Raw genomic sequence first — 21,952 nt, forward strand, 5'->3', positions numbered from 1 at the left:
TGGTTTGCTCTTATAAATTGCTTCTTGGCTGTTGGTCTACTCTAGGATCTAAAACATGGTTTGTCAAATAAAATTGCTGCCTGTTGTCTACCACCTGTAAGACTGTTGAATTTTATTCAAATTAACAGACTTCAAATTTGCTTTGAGTCATTTAAAGGTCAAATGCTTTTTAACATGCCTTCATCGTTTATTTTTGTATACAATATTGTTAAAAAGTTTAGGGCTGGTACATTTTTAAATGTTTTTGAAAGAATTTATTCTCACCAGGGCTGCATTTATTGTGAAATATAATTACAATTTAAAATAATTGTTTTAAATTTTTTATTTATACATTTTAAAATGTAATTTATTCCTGTGATGGCAAAGCAGAATTGTCGGCATCATTACTCCAGTCTTCAGTGACATGATTCTTCAGAAATCATTCTAATATGCTGATTTGTTGCTTTGCTGCTTAATATTTTTGTGAAAATTGTGATGCATATTTTCAGTATTCTTTGATGAATAAAGTAAAAAAACAGCAATTATTTAGAGAAAATCTATTTTTAACATTATAGATGTTTTTTTGCTGTCACAATTTATCAGTTTAATGCATCCTTGATGAGTAAAATTATTATTATTTGATAAAAATTACAGCTGCTTCAGTGGTGTCATTTCCACCAGAATACACCATTTTGTCCTAATATATATATATATATATATATATATATATATATATATATATATATATATATATATATATATATATATATATATATATATATATATATATATATATATATTTTACTCAAAGTAATTATTTACTTAAGTGGAAAACTTTTAAAAGAAGAGCATGTCTAAGATAAATTTTGAAACGGGATATCTGTGAAGGAAACATAGAAAAATCAAGATTAATATAACTTTTGAACAGAATATTTTTTCATCATTTCCAATCAAGTATTGTAAAGGTGAGAAAATACGATTTATTTCTGTTTATTTAGGATACATAAAATGCTGTCGTAAAATCATGACTTTGAGAAAAACAAAACTTCTGTTGTGTATGTATGTCCAGGTTTGGACCTTGAGAGTAGACACATTAAATAAGCATATAAAAAAAGTTCTTCTTCCTTGCTTTTCCACAGTTCCAGCAGACATCTGAGCATGCGTTGTTCTCCTGTTCAGTCGTGGACATCTTCACTCAGCTCAACCAAAGCTTTGAGATCATCAAGAAACTAGATTGTCCTGATCCTGCAGTGGTCGCCCAGTACAACCGACGCTTTGCCAAGGTGAAAACCAGGTGCAGGGAATGTCAGAAAGATGATAGATGTAAAAGGGAGGCAAAATAAATATGAGCTGTCTTTAGACCATCACCATCTGTTAATAAGCCTGTCAGTCATTTTTAACATACACGTCTGATGCAGAGACATCTTTGTTGAAGCCCACACAGGTTTTGTTGGAGCTGAGATGTATTTACATTTTATTAGATTTTAGTGAGGACATGACTGAATACTAAATATAATTGTTGTTTTTCAGTAATCAGCATATTGAGGTCTATCTCAGGGAACAAAACAGCAGCTTAATGCATCTGCCCATGAAAAATTCATTAGTTTTCAACAACCAAGTCAATTTATCTGCCATTCCAGATTACCAGCTCAGTATGAGGTGTAGTTCATTTACTCTACATAATGTTTACGTGTCATATCTGTTCTTTCTTTTCATTGTTTCCCCCTTTCACTGTCAGACTATAACCAAAGTGCTCCTTCAGTATTGTGCTATTCTAACCAAGAGCTTCTCCTCCTATTGTGAGAAAGAAAAGACGGTGAGTGCTGACAAAAAAAAAAGTATTAACACTAGTCCAACACTATATTTGTTGCTAAAATGTTGTGTGGTGAAGAGTCCAATTAGGCTTAAATTCTGTCTTGTCTTTTTCTCTATCTTTGTGTTGTTCACTCCCTCCTGCATCTCCCGCAGCCGTGTGTGTTGATGAATAACGTTCAGCAGATACGTGTGATGTTGGAGAAGATGTTTGAATCTATGGGGGCCAAACAGGTGAGGGAAATATGAAGTGATAACAGCTAATGACAGGGCGAATAGGAGATGAGGGGTAATGGAAGTTAAAGTTAACTGTGTGGCAACATTTTTATGCTTGCTACAGATGCCACACTTTTACATAAAGTACTGTGGTGGTTCTATGGTATTTTTAAATGGATGATATTTATATTTTATATATGTATATATATATATATATATATATATATATGTATAATGTATATATATATATATATATATATATGTATATATATATATATATATATATATATATATATATATATATATATATATATATATATATATATATACACACATATATATATATATATATATATATATATATGTATGTATATATATATATATATATATAGGCAACAAAAGTATGGTGCTTTATAATGTACACTACTATTCAGAAGTTTGGGATTGATAAGATGTTTTTGAAAGAAGTCTCTTATGTTCACCAAAACTTAATTTATTTGATCTAAAATACAATAAAAACAGCAATATTACAAAGTATTATTTCAATTTAAAATGATCGTTTTCCATTTTAATATATTTTATATGTAATTTTTATTTCTGTGATCGTTAAGCTTACTCCAGTGCTCAGCGTCACTTGATCCTTCTGAAATCGTTCTAACATGCTTATCTGATACTCTAAAATTATCTAATTACTATTATTTCAGGATTCTTTGTTGAATGGAAATAACTGCAGTTTTTAGAAATAGAATCTTTTGTAACATTATAAAGGTCTTTACGGTCACATTTGATCAGTTTAATGCATCCTTTCTGAATAAAAGTATTAATTTCTTTTAAAAAAATAATACTGTCTTACTGACCCCAAACTAAGACCCTAAACTTGAATGGTAGTGTACCTCATTTAGCCAAAAATCTAAGTACCCTTTACTCTTTCACCACCAGCTGGGTTTTTTTTTGCCAGCCACCTCCAGCATTTTTGGTAATTTTCACAAAAATTTCATATGAAGGACTAAAAATGGCAGAACGAAAAATAAATAAATAAATAAATAAAAGTAGAAATAAATAAATAAATGCAGAAATAATAGTAAAAATAAATACATTTTGGTAATATAAATGGCTATTTCTGTATTTTTACATGTATTTATTTATTTATGCATTTCTATATGTATTTATTTATGTATTTATACATTTATTTATATATTTATGTATTTATATATTTATTTATTTATATATTTATATATGTATTTATTTATACATTTATTTATTCCTACATTTATTTATTTCTGTATTTCCACATTTCTACATTTATTTATTTCTCTATTTCCACATTTCTACATTTATTTATTTCTGTATTTCCACATTTCTACATTTATTTCTCCCTGCGCTTGTATGCTAATTGACCAATGCTAAGCCACGCCCCCAAACGCGATGAGCCAATCACAGTACGCATAGCTAACCCAATACACTTGGACATTCTGTTTGTTTCCTCGTCCATTGCAATGCATTGCGGTTATCAGTTTTCATTCGTTTTTATGTTTTTTCTTGTCATTTTAGCTTTTAAACAGCGTGTGTGTGTGATTTTGGTTGGGTGACAGTTGTAGGTTACAGTTTGACAAGAGTTTACAGTTTGACAAAAGCACAATGTTGTGTTTTACACAAATATAAGTAGGCTAAACACTTTGCAGTTTTAATTATGTCCTGTATGAACAAAATGGAGTATGTTTTTTATGTTTCCACTGTTCATCGCGCCCCGGCGCCCGCTCTCTGACACACACACACATCCAGCATGCAATCTTGACATCGCAGCCTGTTCTTCTGCGCTCCCACCAAACGCGAATAGAGCGTCAAATTCGCGCGTATCCGCGTCTAGTTCGACGCTTGAACATTTTGAATCCAAAGCGAATAGGATGCGCGTATAAAGCGAGCGTTTGAAGCGAAATAGCACCAAACTATAACGTTTACACTGTGAAGTGTGAACTGTAAATCTTTGTTCTGGAGCTGAAGCTTATCGACCTTCTCAACAATAAAATTATTAATATAACCCTCCAATGCATATTTAAGGCCCTTTTGGTGACATCGAGATGATATATAATCTTTCTGTCTCTAAAAAATCATCAATTGCCTCCTGTGAAATGTCTCCGACTGTGACAGCTGCCAAAGCGCCTGTTACCGAATGTTGACAGAGTGAGTGGAGGGGGCGTGGTTAGCCATTGGTCAATTAGCATACATGCGCAGGGAAAAATAAATGTAGAAATGTGGAAATACAGAAATAAATAAATGTAGAAATGTGGAAATACAGAAATAAATAAATGTAGAAATGTGGAAATACAGAAATAAATAAATGTAGGAATAAATAAATGTATAAATAAATACATATATAAATATATAAATATATAAATACATAAATATATAAATAAATGTATAAATACATATAGAAATGCATAAATAAATAAATAAATAAATAAATACATGTAAAAATACAGAAATAGCCATTTATATTACCAAAATGTATTTATTTTTACTATTATTTCTGCATTTATTTATTTATTTATACTTTTATTTATTTATTTATTTATTTTTCGTTCTGTCATTTTTAGTCCTTCATAATTTCATGGCCCCCAGAATATTTTGTTGTATGAATATCTGAGCATGCAATATGTCCAAAGAAAGAACAGAACCTCTGCTTTTAAACAAAATTCTAGCCTCATGCATTATTTTTTTATCAACCCTTTCATAAAAAAGCAACATTTTGAGCAAAAAACTGAGCAAATGGTGTTTTTGTCAAAGACTACGTCTGATTTAGATCGATGATCAAAACACAGTTAAAGTTGAGTCCATTAACTAAGCTTTCACATAATGCATTTCCTGGGTTGACATTTCATCTAGTAACATTAGGCCATTTTGAAATGCTGTTTTATTGTTGATCATCGCATTCTTTTTTATATGCATCTGCTCACATATGAGATCACTCGTTTCTGCTGCTTCTTTGCCTGTGTTTTGATTTTGGAGATACTGTAGCCGTTCAGGAGAGGCGTGATAACGCCCCCTACCTTATAACACTGATAACTAATTTATGAAGCGTTTTCTCATAAATGACGAGATAACTAGTCAATGGAAGGAAAGAGTTAAAGCTCCAGTATGCGACTTTGGTATTTGACCACAAGAGGGCGCAGTTTCCAACAATAACAAAGGCGAAGCTTGATGACGCTATGAAGGAGTTGACGATGGGAGATGTCGTTTTTAATGCGTTTTTCACCATCTAGCGATATATCTACATGGAATTAATGAATCATGATCAGGGATGAGGTAATTTATTCGCTTTTGTATTACCTGTGTGTCTGATCGTATTATTTTATGTCATCATGAACTGCAAGGAACGTGAAATGTTATGCTATATTATCCCGTTACAACATACAGCTATTTGTCAAATGATTTGTTTGGTTAATGTTGTGCAGTTTTACGTTTTTATGGTTAATGGTGCCGTGTTGTTTAACGTGTTCAAACCAATATCTAAAAGTAAATTTGAACGAACATTTGCAAGTAATGACTAAATATATTTTTTTAACATCATATCCGATTGTAATTAATTGTACTGCCATAATCTCGGTCACCACACGTGATAAAACGCCTTACCAAAGTACAAAGAGCAATATAACTTTGTTTATAAGTCCTATTATTGACAGTTGCATGTCTTACCTGTCTATCAATACACTCGCGAGAGAGTCTCTGTTAAGTCCAAGATAGTCGCGCAGCTCTCTCCATCTCGAAAACGCCTGGCCGATATTTATCCGGGTTTTAGTCCTCCATTTGTCACACAGTCCGCGACTCCGCGTGTATATGGACGCTTTCGTTTTGTTGGCACTTCAATACTCGCCAAAGAGTTCGTGATCCATAACAGCTATAACCATACAGTCTATGGCTATAACGCTTTAACCACCACTTCCGCATTTGACCATGCGATATTCCGGTGTGGTGGGTCATATTTTTTATGTTATTCTTTTTTTATTCTTTGTCAGACGTCTTTATTGTTTATTGTGATAAGAAGAAAAACCTCAACAAAGTTGTTGTAAAAAAAAAAAAAAAAAATCCGGTGGTGGAATATCCTATCACATGGTCCACACCGGAAAAAAAGGATAGAGCGGACATTGCGTCACTGAGGCGCGACATTTCTTTTCCGGGACGGCCAGTTATTTAAAATCGGAATTTCTCTGAAATAAAAAATCTTTGGAGACTTTTGAGATATTGTAAGTACACAACTGGAGGAAATATATCACACTGTGCAATCTATTTTCGGAAATTTTATTACAAAATTCCTACATATTGGAGCTTTAATGGATAAGGCAGTACCAGATTGCTCTTATTTATCCTGTTTTTGTGGGTATTTATATGCTCCTTAGAGGATCGAGGAGTTTGCGTAGCAACAACGTGCTAACATCAGAGTTAGTTGAGTTTTGTGTGCTTTAGTCTATGAAAATTGATTTTTTGCTTTGAGGAAGATGGACCTACTGGCATTTTGCGCTTGATATGTTTGTAGCGGACAATGAATTGAATGTTTATTATCATTCAAATGTTACATACCTTTTTGAAGATTCTGTTGAATGAAGAGACATTTTTTATGTCAATCTGTTTCTCTGTTTTTGTATGCATTTTGTGAGTGTGTGTTTGTGTGGTGAATGAGGATCCTAGCTGAGCTAACCATATATGTATTTGTGTGTGTGTGTGTGTGTGTGTGTGTGTGTGTGTGTGTGTAGTTTACTGCTGAGGAAGAGAGGGTAGGTCAAGAGATGTATTTTTAGGATGAACCATCCCCAATCCTCTGTGTGATTTTGTGCCTTACTACAGTATGTGTTGTATTTAGACCTTTTCACTAGGTTGTAGTGCCCTTGTTGTTCCACCTTAGTGCCGCCCATATGGTTTAGTTTTCCGTAGTGTTGTTCTCTTAGTATACAGTAAAATCCCCAAAACACTAACTTTGATCTCTCCTTTTGCTCCCAGCTGGAGAATGAGGAGGAGCCTGAGGACGATGAGGAGGTGTGTCGAGAGAGACTGTGTTTATGGATAGGGTCCCAAATTAACGTCCAATTACCTATATTGACCATATTGACCCATAAATATTTCGGTCACTTTACAATAAGGTTTCCTATGTTAACATTAGTTAAATGCTGTATATTAGCTAACAATGACTAATTCTTCTACAACATTTATTAATCATATATAATGTTAATGTACTACTAATACATTTTTCAAATCAAATGTTGTATCTGTTAATATTAGTTAATGCACTATGAACTAACATGAACATGAATATTTTCATTATGTAACATTAACAAAGGTTAATAAATACTGTAAAAATGTATAATACGCATTGTTAGTTCATATTAGTTAAAGGGTTAGTTCACCCAAAAATTGTCATCATTTACTCACCACTTTCATTCATCTTGGGAACACAAATGAAGATATTTTAAATGAAATCTGAAAGCTTTCTGTCCCTCCATTGACAGCTATGCAACTACCACTTTGACGCTTCAAGAGCTTTTTGAAGCGTCAAAGTGGTAGTTGCATAGCTGTCAATAGAAGGACAAAAAGCTCTCAGATTTCATAAAAATATCTTGATATGTGTTCTGAAGAAAAACAAAAGATTTACTGTTTGGATGTGAAAATGATGATAATTTAAATGTTTCATCTTCATCTAATCCTTTGATGCATTAACTACTTTTAACAAAGAGACCTTATTGTAAAGTGTTACTAATATTTATTTCCCTTAGATATTAAAATGTGTGGTGCATTTTTTTTTTTTTTTTTTAATCACCATTTTGTTACTCATGTTTTCATTGTGATGCTCTCATTTGGTGCTTGGCCACATTTAATAATATTTTGGCCTTGTAAACTATAATTTCTTTCTTCCAGTTAGGCAATAACTATGTGTGTGTGTGTGTGTGTGTGTGTGTGTGTGTGTGTGTGTGTGTGTGTGTGTGTGTGTGTGTGTGTGTGTGTGTGTGTGTGTGTGTGTGTGTGTGTGTGTGTGTGTGTGTGTGTGTGTGTGTGTGTGTGTGTGTGTGTGTGTGTGTGTGTGTGTGTGTGTATACAAATGCAAACGCAAACTTGGTCTTGTTTGATCATATTTGTTGAAAGCTGGGGGTCACAAACACAAAATTCTGTTTCTTTTGGTCTCCCTCTGCTCAGGCCATCACTGATGATGAAGGCAATGAGGTCTGTACACTCAACCCTGGTACAGAGGAGTGTGTAATGCTATGAGTGTGTGGGTGTGTGTGTGTGGGTGTGGGTGTGTGGGTGTGGGTGTGGGTGTGTGTGTGTGTGTTTTGCAAGATTTTGTGTTAATCAACGAGGCAGTAAAAACCTTCTGCTTCCACCTATCACCTTGTTTTCTGTTTTGTTCTTTGTTTTCACTATTACTCATCTTGTTCTTTATTTCTCATTACTAGTCGGATGAATCAGATGCTAAGGTGAGAAACAGGCATATGTCTCACCTGATGCGCTTCCTTATGAAGCTGTTTATCAAACATATGAACCATTATAAATAGCTGACAGAGACATGCAGTGACAAAGTGACTGGATGCAATGCAGCAATTACCATACAATATATGCCTACTAGCAAGTTGTTGACAGTACAGAGACAGAGTGTTGCAAAGTTTAGGTTTTTAATTTTTTTTTTTTTTAAAGATGTTTTTATTTTCACCAAGGCTATATTTATTTGGTCAAAATACAGTAAAAACAGTAATATTGTGAAATATTGTTAACATTTTTCTATTTAATATATTTATTTAAGCCAGTCTTCAATCACATGATCCTTCAGAAATCAGTCTAATTTGCTGTTTTGGTGCTCAAGTAACATTTTTTATGATTGTAAATGTTGAAACAGTAGTGCTGCTTAATATTTTTGTAGAAACCATGATGCATTTTTCAGAACGGCATTTATTTGAAATGAAAATATTTTTGTAACCTTGTAAAAGTCTTTACTGTGACTTTTGACCAATTTAATACATCCTTGCTAAATAAAAGTATTAATTTCTTCAAAAAATAAAAAACAAATTTGACTGACCCCAAACATTTAACTGTGGTGTAATTGAAGCTGCATTTAATTTTCATATGTTCTTGTCATTTTATTTTAATGTGTATCAGTGTTTTAATTGTTTAGTTTATATGTTTATTTATGTTTTTGTCTGCATTCTGTATCCACTTCTTTCCTATCAGTCTGGAATTTCGGATTCAGAAGGATCAGAGGTACGTTAAGAGAACGTCGGCACTTTTTAGAAGATGCACTAAAATCAAAAGCTGTGCTGATATATAGTTATCTATCAGGTTTTCATTTACTCATTTCATTCATGTCTTGTTTTTGTGAAATGCAAGGGCAGATTGTGGCTGTATACGAAATTGCATACTCTCTTGAGTAGGTCATTTTTATGAACAAGTATTTACTTTGCGACCGATAAAAAAGTATGTTCTATATAGTATGAATGTACGTAGTATGAATGTAATTTGGATGTACTACATTCGCCATGTTGTCATTGACATGTGACCTACCAGCGTCAGTTGCGTCGCTTCACTGCCATTCACAAATCCTCTCCCGTGGCCTCATGGGATAGTAAAGTGTCCATCGTATGCACACTGCAGAATCTCATCGGAAGAAGGTTATCCGGGTTCTTTTTTACATATACTCAGTCTTTTTTTAATGCCATGAATTTGGACATACTTCTTTTGTCACATACTGTTTTTCACCAACTAGTAGGGAAATATGCGATTTTGGATCCAGCCAGAATAAAGACTAAACACAGGGATTAAAACAGAATGGTAAAAGTTTTTGAGTGAACTATTCCTTTAAAACTAAAGGTGATTAAGTCAAATATAGACCAGACGGGTCTTTAGATTGCAGTCACACTCTGTCGTGCACATTAAAGCTTAATTGACCTGTTAATTGCGACCAGATAATTTAATGTAGCACTAAAGCTTTAAAAGGATCTGTGCCGTAGTTGATTCCTGTATCCCACAAAGAGCAATAACTCTAAATAAGAGCATTAGTGAGGAATAAAAGATGCTGGTTCTCTGTGTTCATACAGTAAATAGAGTTATAGTTCAAATATATTGATTAGATATCAATATTGATTAGATTAGATACAAATGCTATATTTTTAATTGGAGGTGTGTGAGTACTCTGTGTGACGTGACCTGTGGAGTTTGTGTTCTAGGCTCCAGCTGTGATGTTAATGATTGCAGCTGGGTTAACAGCATTCCAATTAAAACACAACTCCACATACTGAAAAGTTACACTTTAAAATATAAAAGATCTTGAAACAAAGTCCATTGAATAGAAATCAAATACTCTAGGGGTGAATTCACTGAACAGTTGTGACACGTTTGCACATGGTATTTCAGCACAAGCTCCCACATCTTATTCACTAACCACCCGCAGACACTATCTGCTATCCGTGTCCTGTTTAAGTCATCATCAGTCTTCTCAGCACAAACGCACTTCCTTTTCGTGTAAATTAGGTTTAAGTTGCACCTTATTTAGAGAAATTGGTGTCTTTTTTGTTTGGCGCATTTCAAGGTTCAAGGTTAATTTATTGTCATTCCATACACATTTTCACATGAAGGAACGAAACTAAGTACTAAGGTCCCGGTCAAAACACAAGATAAAAATATTAACCAATAAAACATTAGAAACTAGAGTGTATGTCTAAGCAGCTTCGTCAATAAATAGCACAATAGCAATACAATTGATCTGATTTACATATTTCCCTTAGTGAATCGAGCCATAAAACTATGCAGACTGCACAATATATTTTATATTTTTCACTTTTTTTTTTTTTATCTGTGTATTTAATATTATTGTTGTAAGAGTTTTGGGGGTTTAAAGACTCAAATCAAGGAACGTTTTTTTTAGTAGGTTGGTGTTTCTAATTGGTGACGCACTGGATTGTAATTTGAAAATGTATGATATATTTTTTTCTGTAGATTGACAACAAAGAGAAGGAGAATAAGGTTGGTTTTGTAAAGAAAGATAGTGAACCCATTTGACTTGTGTAGTGGCTATATTGTGTTTTCAAACCCAGTTGGTCAGTGCCTTTGTGCCTTGTTTACCTTGACTATCTTTTATTCCCATCGTTTCCTATCCTCCCTTCAGTATTGTACAAAAAAAAGTGGTCAATAATAATAGCTAGTTAACCAAAGATTAGTTGCGTTTAATACTGTGGTGTCACATGTCACTCCAAAGAAGTGAAATACAAGGCTTAGCAGACATTCTTCTAGTGTCCACACCTACAGTAATGTGTCAATGTTTAGCTGTGTGGATTGTGTTATTGTGTCCAGCCATTATAAAAGTCAGACATGTACTGGCAGTTTTCAATTAATTCTGCATTTTAGAGATGATGCTTTGATGACAAATCTTCCTCTGTCCTTGAGTTTATGTGAGTCAGGTGTTGCCAGTCTCTCAGTGTGCATGGTCATATTCTTTAACGATGAACCTTTTGACTGGTATGGTGTGTGTGTACTTGTACAACTGTCTTTGTAAGGACCAGTTTGCGTTTTATACCATCAGAGTGAGGACAAAGTGAGTAAAGTGATGACATTTTGTCCGATCTTCACTTTCCGAGACCCCTTTAAAGGCCTGTTTGAAGGTTAATGCTTGGTTCTAGGGATAAGGTTATTATTAGGTTAAGGGTAAAGGTTTGGGTAGGCACTTAATTGTGATGGGTTGGGTTAGGGTAAGGAGCTAGAGATTGCATTGTTTCAATGAATGTTGTGTCGTGTCGTGTCGTGTCGTGTCGAGTCGTGTTTCTTTCTATTCTGGTGGGCACTTCAACCTGAATGCACACAGACTCTTGGGGACTTGTGTCAGCGTGGTGACCTAAATTGTGGTCCCTATGAGGAAACAAGCTTATAAATCATACAGAATGAGTTTTTTTGAGAATGTAAAAATGCAGAAAGTTTTCTGTGATGGGTAGATTTAGGGGTAGGGTTAGTGTAAGGGGATAGAAAATACAGTTTGTACTGTTATAAAAACCATTACGTCCCCACAAAGATAGCGAACCAGACGTGTGTGTGTGTGTGTGTGTGATAGAAAGAAAGAAATACAGAGGCAGAGTCGTTTAATACTCATTTGATTAAAAAATCATTTATCTTACAAGCAATCAGTACTATAATATGTTTGTTATATTAACATACATTATCATACAAAAGTTTGGGGTCAGTAAGTTTATTTGTTTTTGTTTTATAAAGAAATCAATTCATTTATTCAGCAAGGAAGTGCTGCTGATCAAAAGTGACAGCAGCAAAAATGTTATCAACATTGATAATAATAAGAAATGTTATATTAGCACCATATCAGCATGTTTAAAATGATTTTGCCAATGATTTCTATATATATATATATATATATATATATATATATATTTTTTTTTTTTTTTTTTTATATATATAAACACATATAAAAAATATATTTTAAATTATTCATATTAATTAATATTTTACAATGTTACTATTTTATTGTATTTTGATCAAATAAATGCAGCCTTGGTGAGCATTTTTTCAAAAACAAAATCTTACCGACACCAAACCTTTGATGCAGGTATACCATGTAATTACTAAGTTTACATAATTGAAAAAAAAAAAAAAAAATGCAGTGCGGTGGGTGAATGTCATTTTTAAATCAGATTAATCTGGGCCCAATTGTCCTAACCAGTTGGGACGATAAAAACCATCTATTCCTGCGACCTCAGTGAGCATTTTGACGTTTTGTTAGTCAGTTTCTTTAAATGAAACATCAAATATCTTCTGATTGCGGTTATTGTCATGTCACACAGCCGTTTTGCATTCTGGTTGTTGCGATTAGGCACATTTTTTAATACCGCTCCGTCTAGCTTTTTTTAATGCACGAACACATACTATGTGAACAGCCCCTTGAGCATTCAGATGCTCCTGTTCAGAAATTCAGCTTTCATCTCTCCGTCACCCTCACCCCCTGCCATTCATCCATCTGTTATTGACTGTTGTTTTCACCATCTCTCCTTTCATCTGTATGTAAAGCTTGACAGGCAGAAGGTGGGTTTATGTGAGCTAAATGCTTTAGTTTGATGTATGACCGTCGTAGTGTAGTAGTCCGTGTCGTCGTATCGGAGGATGCTTTGTGCAGATGAATCAAATATTTAGGAAGCCAGTTTCTTCAACTTCTTCCTCTTATTTCCCAGTAGAATTATGTATCTACATCCTTCTTTCCTTCCCTCAACCCTGTATGCGGAAGATATTGTGTTTGAGTTCGTCTATGTGTGTATTTACTTTTATCAGATCTTTAAAGTTCTTCTTGGTTTGTTTTTGTTCTTATTGGCTCTTTATTCGTTCTTACTTTCTACAGTCTCTTGCGAAGAAAGAAAAGGTGCGTGCACTTACAGTATTTTGGGTTGTTCTGCACTTTACTTAAAGTTTGTGTATTCTATCACCTGAATGTCTATGGTGGTCACAGCCCTGGGGATGAGCACAAGTACTCTGAAGTGACAGCAATAATCCATCAAAAGCTACAAGATGGAGTGCAGCTGAATGCAAAGTCTTGAGATGACTTTTTAAGTTTAAGTAGTCCTAAAACAATGTTTGTGCTGCAAGATACTACATGTTGCACATAGAACAACAATTAAAAAATGGTACAGTACCACTCCATTATTTTGAAGTTTGCACCCCTCAGAAATGGGGCAGATGGTCCCCAGTGGCATGTAGTGTTATTATTTAGTTTTATATATGTTACAATGAATTGAGACAACAAGGAGTCATTAAATTAATCAAAATATAGCTTTTTTTGACATTATTAATGTCCTTAATGTCTATTTGAAATAAATGCCCGTTCTTTTGAACTTTATCTGAGAATCATGAAAAAACAGTATCGGTTTATTCAAAGATTTTAAGCAATATGGTCGTTTTCAACATTGATAATAATAAGAAATGTTTCTTGAGCACCAAAACAGCATATTAGAATGAGATTAGAAGGATCATGTGGCCGCTTAAAATTCAGCTTTGCTGTTACAGGAATAAATTACATTAAAATAGAAAACAGTAATATTTCACAATGTGTCTGTTTTTTTTGTTTTGTTTTGTGTTTTGATCAAATAAAACGATAGAGAGGATGATATGTATGTGTTTACCTAGTAGTCATTAAAAATGATATCAGAGATATTAAAAATATTTAGCTTCTTGGCTCAGTTAGGGGATCATCTTAAAGATAATTGTGTGCTATAATAACCTAATTAGCAAATGTTTGCATTTATTTCCATTATTATATTGAGTAATGCATCATCATTCTGTAGATGCTAAAGTCATCTCTAAATATATTACAATTTAGCGTTAGAGGACCATCTTTCCCTTGCCTTACCCTTTAACTGTGGTTACAGTTATTTATAAATGATACAATGTCTTACAATGTTTATTATAAGGCATTATGTAATGTATATGTGCTCATTTAGAGTTGACCTATAGTGCTTATAGTTCCTATGTTGTATGTGTATTTCAATGTTGTTGTGAGTCATTATGTGTTTGTTTCCATGTTCTGGCATCAGGGGGAAAAGAAGGACAAAGAGAAGGAGGTTTGTGTACACACACACACACACACACAAACTCTCTCCATGTGTGTTTTTCTGTGGTAGCATTGCCCCATAGTCTCTGGATCAACAAGACTCTGTGTGATATTGAATATAATTTTTTTCTCTGTCTCAAGGATGATAACACTACCACAGAGGTGGGTGATGGAGCCGAGGTAATAAGCTGATGTTTGCGGGAGTGTGTGTGTGTGTGTGTGTGTGTGTGTGTGTGTGTGTGTGTGTGTGTGTGTGTGTGTGTGTGTGTGTGTGTGCGTGTGGTACTTTCTGAAACATGATTGAACCAGGTCTCATTAGTGTGAGGATCAAGTGTGTGTATAAAATCTGTTGGGAAGGAGAGATGTGTGTTGTTTTGCTGTAATCCTGTCCCTAGGGCTTCAGTAAGATAGTCTTGTTTTTAGGTGGAATAGGATTCTTGTGCCCTGATGTGAAACAATTACCCATAATTCAAATCTTAAATAATCATGTGCCTCAGAAGAACAATATGATTTAGCTGTTGCCAGTGAATAAATGATCATTGGTTTGGTAAACACAGTAACAGATGCTTATTAAACTTGTTTCTGTTGTCTTATAGCGTTTTTGTTTAGCAGAAGTCTAGAATAATTATTAGGAATATCCATGTATTTTTACGGGTAGTTTAAGGTAGTCTCATGTCACCAGAATTTTGACTGAATTCTGGTCAACTTTGCTACTTACTTTAGGCCAAAATTAGTGATGTGAAGTTTGAGTTCAATTATAACATTATATTTCCGATAGCCAAATTCATCCACATATTCAATCTTTTATCATATTTTAAATTTGCAAACCATTAAAATGCAACCAAAGACGAATTATGCAAAAATTATTAGTTCACCTCCCCTTCTTTTGGTCTGAGTCTTTTCATTTATTTCTCATGTGACAGATATATAGGCTATTTACAGGAAACAAAAAGGATTTATTCACCCTGATACATATTTGGAGCATTCATGATTGAAAGGATTTTGAATATGCACAATTATGATAAAATGAACAAGTCATTTAAAAGAAAAAAACATCATTCAAAATGAACAAAATGTTCATGACCTACCCATGACTAGTCAAAACCACCCAGTTAGACTGGAGGAGTCGACATTATATATAATTATTTTTGAAAGAAGTAGTAATTAAGACTTTTATGTGGGCAAGGATTCATTAAATTGATCACAAGTGTAAAGACATTTATAATATTGTAAAATATTTCTTTTCAGAACAGCATTTATATTCATCAAAGAATGCTGGAAAAAAATCACGTTCCCACTAAAATATTAAAGGATTAGTTCACCCAAAAATGAAAATTCTGTCAGTAATTATTCACCCTCATGTTGTTCCAACCCTGTAAGACTTTTGTTCATCTTCGGAACACAAATTAAGATATTTTTGATGAAATCTGAGAGCTGTCTCACTCCTCCATAGGCTTGAAACTTGCTGGCCCAGAAAGTTAGTAAAGACAATGTTTAAAATAGTCCAAGTGACTACAGTGGCTCAACCTTAAGTTTATCAAGCGACGAGAATACTTTTTTGTATTCAGATATCAATTACATAGAAGCTTATGAAGGAGTGAGCCAGCTCTCAAATTTTATAAAAAAATATCTTAATTTGTGTTCTGAAGATGAACGAAAGTCTTAAGGGGTTGGAACAACATGAGGGTGAGAAATTCTGCTTAAAAAGCGTGTGAATTTTCATTTTTGGGTGAACTAACCCTTTAAGCAGCACAACTGTTTTCAACTGTGATAATAAGAAGAAATGTTTCTTGAGCAGCAAATCAGCATATTAGAATTATTTCTGAAGGATCATGTGATACTGAAGACTGGAGTAATGATGCTGAAAATTCAAAGAAACAGAAAATGTAAAGTAAATTACATTTCAAAACATATTAAAATAGAAAACGTGTATTTTAATTAGTTTTTTACTGTATTTTTGATCAAATAAAGGCAGCATTGGTGAGCAGTAGATACTTTGTTCAAAAATGTCTGAAAAGCATACTGACCCCAAACTTTTGAACGGTAATATAGTAGGGATGAATGCATATTCAGATAAAGCCTTTTTATTTTTTCACAGTTTTTCTTCCTGAACTGACACCATGTGAGCATGACTCACAGCTGCATTCACAAACCATAACCTTACTAAGAAATTAGTTGTCCGTCACTTCCTTCACATCACACAATACATTAGCCACTGAAACTCACATAATAATTTTTTCACGTGTGATTTCACTAACTCTCAGAGATGGTGATATGAGCTGTCATATGGAGGTGTTACTGTAGATCCAGTCGTTTTTGGACTCCCGTTGTAGATTAGACATCAGAACTATCAGATACTCAGAAGCTGTTGGAGTTTGAGTTTGACTGAATGTTTTTTTTTCCCCCATTTTATTTATTTTATTCTTCAGCCCAAATATGAGGGAAATGAGGTGTGTGAGGTTTCTCTTTCAGTTTAAACATTCCTGCATATATCTCAATTCTAACATTCAGAAGCATCTGTGCCGTTGAGGATTTGCTCAGCTGTATCATTTTTCTCTCTTTGCCTTTTCTTTTGTTTTCCTGTGTTATTTTAACTCTGTCTCTCGGTAGAAAGAGGCAACAGTCGACACAAAAAAGGTGCGATAATCCTTGTGTGTGTGTGAGTGTGTGTATGCATGTGTGAATGAGACAGTGTCATGTTGTTTTGCTAGAAGCCTGGCTATCTCTTCCCTCCTCTAGAGACTTTCCCTATCACTGTGATAGCATTATGCAAACAGACACGCATGCATTTATGATCGGTTCTGTGCATTCATTGGCCCTAGTGCAAGTCCAGATGTATTTGTTCACTTAAGCCACAATTAACAATTTCCACTAAATTTTACAACCAGAAAGTATCTGTTATTTTATACTATTAACACTAAGATATTTTTGTAAAATGTTTTGCTTGAAAATTGTAATTTGCTGTCTTTCTTTATATAATACCATTTTGTTTGATACTTTATTTATACATTGTGATTAAAGTGTCCAAATACTTTTTGGCGCCACTTTCTTGTGTAGATAAAGATGCTAATGTGCCATATTTTAAAACTTTTAGTGATGCTTTCGGATTTTAATAGCCATAGACTAGAAGACAAAGAACAAACAAGACCTACTTGAAAGTTTTCTCATTTTTACCACCCTGATTGCCAGAACCACTGTCGATATTGTGCAATATATTTTAATTGTCTGTCTTCAGCACCATTAAACTGAATAAACAATAGTTACTGTTTTTCATTATGGGAATGAAAAAAGTAACTCCTGCACTCTTTGTCTTGGTATGCTTTAGTCCTGCTTTAATTAAGCTGTTGTTGGATCTGACAGATATATTGCTGAAGATTTTTCTTACCGTTGAAAAATGGTTTTAATAGAGAATGTATCCAATTTGTTTCACCTACATGATGCTGATGCGCTTGCAGAACCATGACAAACAGACATGGGGATTTTTCCCTACATCCTCTCCTCGCCTCTGCCTAGTTTAAGTGCTGTATTTTCTATTAAACTGACACTTCTTCCTGTGTGTGTGTATATGTGTGTGTGTATACGTGTTACTCTCTCAACAGCTCGACACAGAGGCTGCAGATATCCTCAATGATCTGCAAGGGAAGCTTAATTCTGTTCTGGATAACCTGAGTGCCATGTTTGTCAAGAGGTAAACTTAATTTTCTGTGCCTGAATTTCATCTGAATTTCATCTGAGTGTTCTGCTTAGAAATGTCACCTTTGTCATAGTAGCTTCTTCAGAAAGTAGGTTACTTTTTTGTTGTCTTTGTGTGTTGTGTTGCTTTGAAGTGTTTTTTTTTTTTAAGCAATTTTATTTTAAGCAATTTATGTTTTGCACACTCCTGGGCAAAAAAAAAAAAAAAAAATGGACCAAGCCCAAAATGGTTAAACACTAAGCTTTTAATTGCCTTAACCACAAACTATTGGTCAGGAAATTAGCAACATTTAAGCAAATGCATTACTTAAAAAGCCATTGCTGTTCTCAGGAAAAACATCAAAGGCTGAATGAAGTTGGTTGGGACCAATAGCATTGTGTGTGTGTGTGTGTGTGTGTGTGTGTGTGTGTGTGTGTGTGTGAGTTGGTAATCATCACGTTGTGGGGAGAAAATGTCCCCACAAGGATGGCAATATCCGAAATCCTTGTTCGTGTGGGGACATTTTTTGGTCCCCATGAGGAAAACGGCTTATAAGTCAAACAAGTGATGTTTTTTCGAAAATGTGAAATTGCAGAAAGTTTTCTGTGATGGGTAGGTTTAGGGGTAGGGTTAGTGTAAGGGAATAGAATATACAGTTTGTACAGTATAAAAATCATTATGTCTATGGAAAGTCCCCATAAAAAATGAAAACACTACATGCGTGTGTGTGTGTGTGTGTGTGTGTGTGTGTAGCGATATATATATATATATATATATATATATATATATATATATATATATATATATATATATATAGCAACTGCGCTATAATAAAGGCACAAACATTCCAAAATCATAACTTATATATATATATATATATATATAAAAGAGACAGAATGAAATATTTGGCAGAATATGGGAAGTTGTGTGTGGAGTGATGAATCACAATGAAACACGAGTTGCATGGCGATGCTCCAGAGCAGTGTCTTCCAAAGAAAGCATCTGAGAAATATATAATAATAAATGCATCTCTACCCTAGTGAATCATGGAGGAAGAGTGTCATTGTGTGGGAAGCCTTTTTAGCTGCTGGTATTGATGATGCTTCACTGTGAAAAGTCATTTAATGCTTTGGAGTTCAGGAGAATATTGCAGAATGGCTTGCTTCCCACAAATGAAAAGTTGTTATCTAAAGTATTTATATATTTTTCAACACGTCAATGCTCCTGCCCAAACTGCTAAGACAGGACTACAAGTCCATCAGGCTCATGTTTTGGCCTGGTCTGAGTCCAGATTTGAACCCTATAGTGAATATTTTGTCTCACATCAAACTCAAACGAACTGGGAGACATTTGACACCTACTCATGAACTGTTTGAAGACATTAACATTGAGTGGAACAACACTGACTCTTCTTCCTGTAAAATTAGAATTGAATTTCAATTAGAATGGTCAAGACCATTAAAAGACCGCTAAATATCATGCCATTTTTGGTTTGGGCCATTTGTTTGCTGTGGAGTGTATATACTATTACATTTATCCATGTTTGTAAATGCTATTATACTATTTAATTTTAGATTTGATATTATTTTATTATATATTAATTTTGAGTGCTCTTACAGCAGAGGTGGACAGTAACAAAGTCCATTTACTTGAGTACTGTACTTAAGTACTCTTTTTGAGTATCTGTACTTTACTTGAGTATTATTATTTCTGGAAACTTTTTACTTTAACTTCACTACATCTCAAAGACAATTATCACTCCACTACATTTGTGTCAGGGTCCTCGAGGAGAAAGTAGTAACGTCAGTCAGGGAATGATTTTGGTTGCATTTTGGTTGGAAATGAAAGTCAGGTTGACGTTAGAACACGACTGATGTTGGTTTCTCACGTCAACACGATTTTCATTTTCAACCACAATACAACGTCTGACCAACGTTGGAGATTAACGTCAATCTGACGTTGGATTCTGACATCAACCTGATTTTCATTTTCAACGTTGGGTTTGGTTTTCTAAATGCGAATTTTGTCATTGTTTTGGAGCACACTAGCTTATAGATAACAGTAAGGCTAACATATTCACACTAAAAGCCAAAAAACTTTAAATAGGGCACTCTTTGAGGGAACAGCCATTTGGGTGTCCGAAACCATTGTGGACGTTATTGAGTGCACTTATTCAATCTCACATTCAATCCCACTACTGGAACTGTGTTCTGGAAATAAATGTAATATTGATATGAGGGAAGGCAGGTATAGATTCAGAGGCATAAGGTACTGTAAGTATTACACACAACAATGCAACAATAATAAAACAATGCATTGACATTTACTTTTGATACTTCAGTTATTTTAAAAGCGAGTACTTCTGTACTTTTACTGAAGTAAAAACTGGTCTTTACAACTTTTACTTGTAACAGAGTAATATTTGACCAGTAGTATCTGTACTTTCACTCAAGTAAGGAAGTTGTGTACTTTGTCCACCTCTGTCTTACAGTTATATAATTTAATGTAATATAAGCAGACTTTATAAAAAGTGTTACAGAAGACTCTATTTTGGAAATGCTGTCATAATCAGTCATCTTGTTTGTTGGCCTAATTTTAATCCTCAGTCTTTATTCCCATACATTTTCTTTCTCTCTGTATAGTTTCCAGGCTCGTATAAACGTATGTATGCGCCAGATGGCGGAGATCCTGTACCAGATTAAAGGGCCTCTGAATCAGAACACTCGTAACACTGTGGAGGCTGATGCAGACAACGCACTGCGGCCACTTATGGAGTTCCTCGACACAAAGTCAGTTCAGCTCAACTCCCTTCAGTTACATTTAGATCAATTCCATTTCAGATCACTTGTCATTTGTTCCACATAAAGGGTCTTCATGCGTGCCTATTTATTTGCACACTTGGTTTTCTGAACAAGAGCAGAGGAAAGTGGAATAACAACCTGTCATGAGTTGAATGTCTTTGTACTGTATCTCACAAATTCCCAGGGAAATTCCCCAAATGTAACATTTACATGCATGTCTGTGTGCGATGTGTGTTGCAGCCTCAGCATCTTTGCAGACTCATGTGAGAAGACTGTGTTGAAGCGTGTGCTAAAGGACCTCTGGAAAAATGTTCTGATCTGCATGGAGAAAACGATTGTGTTACCTCAGAGCAGCGACAGTATAGTGAGTTATTTTACAGGACATGTACACATGATGTTTAGTGTTAGACACCAAAAACTAAACTGTTCATTTTTGCTTGTCCATGAAACATACAGTGATGCTCTGAGAATTGTTCCTGCTTTCACAACACTATATATGTTACTTTACTGGCACAAAGCTGTCATTATCAGTGGTTTTTTAATTATTATTATTATTTCAATTGTCAGTGTCGGTATACTATCTAGGGATAGCACGAGTACAGTAGCAATCCAAAGTGACAGTGATGATCATCAACACAAAAATTGCATAGCATTTCCTCAAAATGAAAATGTTTTGTTTTATTTTAAGCATTTTGCATTTGTAAACTCATTTTTAATTTCATGATGACCATTTTAAGTTGCCATTTGTCCAGTTTTTTTTAATTAAAGATATTTTTAAATTGTGACTGCATCTTGAACTTGTACTGGTACAGACATCATGACCATAATGCTGTCCCTATAGTTAACACACACAATGTTTTTGAGCCAATACTGGCAGTCAGATGTTTGAGATATTCTGGG

The 21,952-nt window shown here is 34.2% G+C and overlaps 1 protein-coding gene across 1 annotated transcript in view; it reads left to right on the forward strand.

Moving 5' to 3' along the window:
• The window catches only part of unc13ba (unc-13 homolog Ba (C. elegans)), a 49,706-nt gene that overhangs the window by 22,217 nt on the left and 5,537 nt on the right, over positions 1 to 21,952 (forward strand). Inside the window, exons 20-29 of the mRNA XM_081365983.1 lie at positions 1,119 to 1,262; positions 1,718 to 1,795; positions 1,948 to 2,025; positions 14,562 to 14,588; positions 14,720 to 14,758; positions 17,008 to 17,028; positions 17,189 to 17,215; positions 18,178 to 18,266; positions 20,894 to 21,040; positions 21,293 to 21,416. Of these exons, the coding sequence (XP_081222109.1) occupies positions 1,119 to 1,262; positions 1,718 to 1,795; positions 1,948 to 2,025; positions 14,562 to 14,588; positions 14,720 to 14,758; positions 17,008 to 17,028; positions 17,189 to 17,215; positions 18,178 to 18,266; positions 20,894 to 21,040; positions 21,293 to 21,416 (774 nt within the window). The remainder of the gene's footprint in view (positions 1 to 1,118; positions 1,263 to 1,717; positions 1,796 to 1,947; positions 2,026 to 14,561; positions 14,589 to 14,719; positions 14,759 to 17,007; positions 17,029 to 17,188; positions 17,216 to 18,177; positions 18,267 to 20,893; positions 21,041 to 21,292; positions 21,417 to 21,952) is intronic.

The sequence above is a fragment of the Scardinius erythrophthalmus genome (genome assembly GCF_964197995.2).
Source record: "Scardinius erythrophthalmus genome assembly, chromosome: 5".
Classification (NCBI taxonomy): domain Eukaryota; kingdom Metazoa; phylum Chordata; class Actinopteri; order Cypriniformes; family Leuciscidae; genus Scardinius; species Scardinius erythrophthalmus.